The 6,483-nt window shown below is 47.6% G+C and overlaps 1 protein-coding gene across 2 annotated transcripts in view; it reads left to right on the plus strand.

The window, feature by feature from the left end:
* Positions 1-2,061, plus strand: part of LOC119969413 — a 46,758-nt gene extending 44,697 nt beyond the window's left edge. For both annotated transcript variants that reach the window (XM_038803034.1, XM_038803035.1), the window contains one exon: positions 401-2,061. In XM_038803034.1, the coding sequence (XP_038658962.1) occupies positions 462-1,724 (1,263 nt within the window). In that variant the 5' untranslated portion in view covers positions 401-461 and the 3' untranslated portion in view covers positions 1,725-2,061. The remainder of the gene's footprint in view (positions 1-400) is intronic.
* Positions 2,062-6,483: the final 4,422 nt, after the last annotated feature.

Below are 6,483 nucleotides of genomic sequence, written 5' to 3' on the forward strand. Positions count from 1 at the left end.
CCCTTTTGTAACTTTTGAGTTCCTTTCTCCCGTTGCTCGACTTAAAGATATATGTCCATTAAGCATCCATGGATCGAAATGCTAGCAGCAAACGTAAAGAAAGGAGGGGGGGAATTTACAAGAAGGACTCTTACAAGTGGCAGATTTAGACATTAAATTTGGATATTTTCCTTTAACCCTGTGTGGACCCTTGCCTGAAATCGCTGTTTCATTTGAACTTAAACTCATTATGATTTTGAAAGGTAGATCTTGGCCATTGTCATTGTTTTATTAATTTTTTTAATTTAGCATGTTCATTTCATATTCACCACAACCACAGGGATATTATTGTTATTCTTTCCAATAGATAATTGATTGATTCGAGTGAAGTTTCAATTTCATGTAGCTATTTTTCTAATAGATGTATGAAAGATACTAACAAATGAAGGTGGCTTCTTCGATGGAGAACAATTTGAAAGGACATGAATAATAGAAGAGAAAGTGAGACATTGAAGACGTTTTCTCTGTGTTTATACCTTGGACACATTCCTGTGAGTAAGGTGAATTCAACAGTCACTAATAGAAGAGTGAGTATATTTGGAGATGAGTCAGTGACAACAAAGGATGAAATTGGAATGACCAAAAATGTTTTTTATGGGTTTTACACCAAATTTAACCTCCCACCAGATGTTGATCCAAACTCTCTTAGCCTCAGTATTTCAGGTCCACACAGTGTCACTATCAGTGGCACCCGGTACACGTTAAATGTCACCAAACCTGAAAGGCAACCTGAGCTTTCAAACAAACAAGAACCAGCGTTCCTCAGAAATTATAATGAACAGATTTCACACCTGGGGTCTGGAACTCTGTCCAATGTCTCTGAGCACCAAGCCACGCATTTGAAGCGAAACCCAACCAAACCAGCAGAACTACCTCAGGACTCGTATGCTGATTTCCCACCACCCCCACCTGAGCTGCTGTACAGCTCCTCACATTCAACACATCCCAAGATGGAAGCGGAACCCCCCTCAGGTCCATTTAAAATCCAACCACTTATCAATTATTTTGAAAAGAAAAGAAAAGATAGATCATCAAAGTCCATGAAACCTGAAAGCATTCCAAAGCAAAAAGCCAGAAAATATCCAAAGGTCACCAAGCGCTACCGCCAGCCTAAATCAGAGACACACAGTGTAGCGACACAGACTGAGTCCCCCCAAGCTATTCCAATGTTCAGTTCCAGAAGGGTTTCAGAGAATGGACAATTCAACCTTAAACCAAGCAAAGGAATCCACCATGGTACCTGGGGAAAAGTGCCTATCTCTTCAAATGATCGACACCTGGGAACACAATCTCCATTCAAACAAGACAGTAAAAGATCCAAATCAGCATATAAGGACAATCTCCTGGAATCTCAAGTTGAAGACAAACAGGATGTCATAAAAACTAATCCACATGAGTATTCACAAAAAGACCACTCAAAAGAGAAACAGCATATCCCAATATCTGATCCAGGGGTCAGGGGAATTGTGCCAGCCAAACAATCTCAAAATCGACGGGGTCCTTCAAAACCCCCACCACAAATCTTAAGAGATTTCAGTGAAATCTCCATCCAAGATGAAGACGACTTATTGGATATCAACCCAAGAGACAAGAATCATATTCCAAAATCATATCTCCAGGGTAGGCAAATTCCTCAAGAAATTCCATTAGATATGTGGATAAAATATCTGAGAAACCCAGACTGAAATCACCCATGAAGTCAATAAATTTTTCACTGAAAATGACCAGCATCTTCAAGCACATGTGTTCCAAACTACCAAAAGGCTCATACAAATAACTCCCTTCCAACAGTTCCTCAGCAAATGAGCAAGACCATCCAAAAGCCTCATTCCGGAAAATCTCAATCCACACCGAAAATAATCCGAATTTCTTGGAAACATATCCCAGAGCAAATCAGCAAAGATCGGTAGTGTATTTCCCAAACAGATGTTACGCAAGCCATCCCCTTCGAGGATTTCAGGATCACTCAATGTAGACAAAAATATCCCTCAGAGACCAACCTCCAAAGAAGTCAGGATTTCTTTGAAACTTGTCTGTTCTGTAGATTTTGTGGAGAAGAATCTAGTGCAGAAGGGATACCCCAACACCAGACTGTCACCCAGCATAAGAAATCATCACAGAAACAAGAAAATAAGGCCTTTAGGTGTTTAAGATTTCTCAAGGTAATCAATTTGGAACTTCTGGAGCAGTTGCTTAAAACTTATCTTACATTGATTTGAAGCACTAAGCAGTAGTTTCTTGTTTTGTAGTTGTGTAATAAAACTTTCACGCAATATTTGCTCCAGTTGTCCAAATTCATTTGAACCTTGAGGTGTTGTCCATCTCATCGGAATGGGGTCGGGAATTATAAAAGCTTTGGCCGCTATGTTCTGATGTCAACCGTGAGGAATGTTGAGAGGTCCGCTGCTGTAACTCTTTAGGGCCTGTTGGAAGTCTTGATCTGTGCACATGTGTGGTAATTGTCTGTCAAATTTTAACTTCCAGTGGGCTGATTTCCACTGCTGGGACATTATGAGAATATTTCCTACCCTGAACTCATTATTAGAGGCTTGAGCTAGATGTATGGTACAATACCCTAGTCCTGCCTCGCTGTTTAATTTCTCGTATAACTCAATTATTAACAGTTCAACATAACCCACTACACCCCACACATACCCCCACCGCACTGAAAAATATCACCTGACCCGACTATCTTCCACCCCAATGCTATTACCGTAACACCAACCCAACATCCTGTTCCCTGAGTGCCTGTCTGTTCTCAGCCTGTCCTCAACCTGACAGCCTCTAACCCAATCATCTGCACTCACAACCTAAACACGTACTCATCTACCCATCAATCACTGACCAGTTACCTAGTCATGTACCCAAATGGTTAAGAGCTTTAACAATTCCAGACAGGCCCTGACAGTGGCTCGGATACTGGACCGAAACCCAATGTTTTTGTTTATTTGAAAGGCTGTGCGGAAAGAATGATTCGCTCCAGGGGAGGTGGCATTAAAAAATAGGGCTTGGCTATTTCTTTTTAAAAACGTTATTGTAACTAGAATATTAAACTTTGTAACTTCACACCCAACCACTTATCTCAGTTTTAAGAGGTTTTCTGTCTTTGATGTGATTGTTGAAAAGACGTTTGCTTGCTTTTACATGTGAAAGGCCACTTGAGGGAATTTAGGTTTCTCTACACTTGCCAAGAATTGTTTTGGTTGTGTTTTTCACTGAGATATCTTTTAGATTGTCAGAAATTTTCTTTCTTTAAAATCCATTTCAAGTATTCCCATTACTATTATATCATTCATGTGATTGTACATTGTGGATACACGGTGAGTGGTATTGTTGATACCTGGGTGTATGGAAGGGGCATGCAGCTTTGAGGGTTATGGAGGAGGAATGAGGAATTAAGATGGGTATGATGGGTACACTGACACATGGGGCGCGATTCTCTGCTGCCCACGACGGGGCGGAGAATAGCGGGAGGGCCTTCCCGACAGTTTTCACGGCCTCCCGCTATTCTCCCCCCCCCCCCCCCCCCCCCGGCCGCCCCCCGACACGAATCGCTGCTCGCCGTTTTTTACGGCGAACAGCGATTCTCCGCAGGCCGATGGGCCGAATACCACGGAGTTTACGGCCGTTTTCACGGCCGCGATCACACCTGCTTTCAGCGTTCGTGAAAACGGCCGCTAAGTGCCCGTCCCGGACAACCATGGCACCGATTGGCACAGCCGCACCAAGGGTGGCATGGGCCTGCGAACGGTGGGCACCGATCGCGGGCAGCGGGTCCGATACCCGCGCACTATTTGTTCTTCCGCCGCCCCGCAGGATCAGTCTGCGGGGCGGTTGAGGGGCATGACGTCCCGCGCATGCGCGGGTTTGACGCGTCTGCGTGATGACGTCATCCACGCATGCGCGGGTTGGACCCGTCCAACCCGCGCATGCGCGGCTGACGTCATCGTGCACGCCAGCCGTCGTGACGCTTGGGGCGCGGACTTAGCGACGGTCGCTAAGGCCGCGATGCCGTGCTTCACGGGGCCCCGCTGCTAGCCCTGCCCAGGGGGAGAATCGGGTCCCGGGAGGGGGCGCGGAGGCTGCCGTGAAACACGGCCAGTTTCACGACAGCCTTTACGACTCGCTGCATTTGAGGAGAATCGCGCCCATGGTGAATCAGCGGGGTCATTGAGGGGATTACAGGCAGTGGGTGGGTAGATGAGGGAATTGATGGGTGCAGGTTAAAAGGCATATGAGCAGGTTGCAGAGCTGAACTGATGTCCTGGCAAATCGAGGCTGGCCTTATAATCAACCTATCTCAGCACCCGCAGCCCTCCAGCACTGCCTCAGGAGTCAGAAAACAAAAACACTGCCTGTTCAAGTTTCCACAAGATCAAAGTATGACACGTAAGAACAAAGGTGATGGGCTCAGATTTCTGAAATCAGAAAATGGCTACGCTCCCACTTACTGAGCCCAACATGAAAATCTAACCGCTTGTGTATAAATTAATCCAAATTACACATTTGGCTAAAAACGATGGAATGGGGGCTGAGTCGAATTGCATCTCCTCTGAAAGTTTTTACCTTGAAGCCCAGGTGATGCTATGTAAGGCCAGGCAAGAACACGGCAGTGCAGTAGGTCCCCAGTGCCTAGTGTCAAGGGCTGTAGAGTCAGGTAAATATACCATACACCCCTTTTGTATGCCATTGGTGCCTGATACCAGATATGTTTAAAAGTCCAGTCAAGTTTAAAAGTCTTTGATGAGCATGGAGAAAGGTAATTGGGTAGGATTGCGATGGAGGTGTGTCAGATTGGGCCTTGTGAGCGGTGTTAGGTCGGGTTTGGCTTTGGGGGAGTGGTGTGTTGGGTCGGGTATTGCGAGGGGAGGTGTGAGGATATTTGCATCTATGGGGGAGAGTCAGACTTGACTGGCGAGGGGAGCCCTGTCGGGGAAATCCCTTGGGTTATGGCATTCCCGTCAGTGGTGCAATGCCTTGGAGGAGATGGGGGAAGGGGAGGGAGTGTGTTCCATGGGGGAATTAGTTGGGGTTGTGAGGGGAGTCCCTGGAGGTCAGTGGGTTGAGGAGGGCCCTGTGGCAGGGTAGTAAAGTGAATGGACGGAATCCCTTCGGAGGATCGGGGAATGGGGGATTATTGTGGGTGGAGGGGAGTCCCTTGGGGATCCAGTGGTGTGGTGGGAGTAATGTGGTGGGGTAGGTGATGGATTGTGCAATCATTACTCAGAAGGTAGAATTTCTTTCAATTCTTCCATTTTTTCTGGGTAATTATTGTTGTAACCCGTTAAAACCATCAGATGTTTGCAACTTAAATTGCATTTTTGAATGGTCCAAGTATTGGGCATTTCTCCATCGTGAAGTTTTACTTCCTAGGCAATTGCTGTGGAAATCGTGGGCTGGATTCTCCGCACCCCGACAGTGAAATCATGTTCGGCAATGGGAAGAGAATCTGTTTTCCGCACAAAATCAGGACTGGCGCCGGTTCCACGATTCTTCGTCCCCCCCGAAAAGCGGCGTACTTGGGGATCACGCCATGCCGAGTATCCATTGCCTGAGACCTGCCCAGTTATTCTCCGTTCTCGACTGGCCGAATCCCTGGTGCCGTGTTTCTAATGTAGTCCTGCCGTTCAGGAAACTCGCGAGATGGCTGCCGACTCAGTCCGCGGCCTCCACAGTTGGGATGGGCCGATCAGAGGGGAAGGGAGGGGCCTCATTCGGTACTTGGGGCTTTGTGTGTGAGCGGTCCAGATGGGGTGAGCAGCCGATGCGGGGCATTACTTCGGCGGTCCAGGTCCACGGGCTGAGTCCACCATGGAGCACAACGCGGCCGCTGGAGGCCGCAGCCGTGCACATGCACGGCCTCTGACCCAGAAGTGCGGGGGGGGGTCAATGTTGGCAGCTGGAGCTGCGAGCTCCACGACAGCTGCCTGCTCGCCACCTGCAAGGCTGTGAATCTGTGGCCTTTTGATGCCAGTTTCTCTGGTGTAAAAGACTATGGGTTGAATACTCCGCCGGCGGGATGCTTCATTTTGCCAGCAGCCCGGGGGTTTCCCGACGGCATGTGGCTGTCCCATAATGGGAATCCCCATTGACCAGCCAGCGTAATGGAGCATCCCGCCGGTGGAGTGAAACAGAAATGTAGCACGGCGGGGCGGAGTATCTAGCCCCACAGTTTTCACGACGGCATGGGGACATAGTCCCAAAAATGGAGAATTCAGCCCCTTACTTGAGAACCTCCCCAGGTGGGGGGAACAGTTTTCCAGCGCATCTTTGGGATACCCCTCAAATATGACCACTTGGAGCTTGGGCATAATGGCCCATTCTATCATGGGAATGTCACTTTAAGAAATGTTTGTCTTCTCAAGTGGCTGCAGTGACGTCATTGTGTGGGTGGAGCTGGGTTCTGGCTCTGCTTTTTACTTTTGTTTTGAGCTGGAAGCTGTT

The sequence above is a fragment of the Scyliorhinus canicula genome, chromosome 7 (assembly GCF_902713615.1).
Source record: "Scyliorhinus canicula chromosome 7, sScyCan1.1, whole genome shotgun sequence".
NCBI lineage: Eukaryota > Metazoa > Chordata > Chondrichthyes > Carcharhiniformes > Scyliorhinidae > Scyliorhinus > Scyliorhinus canicula.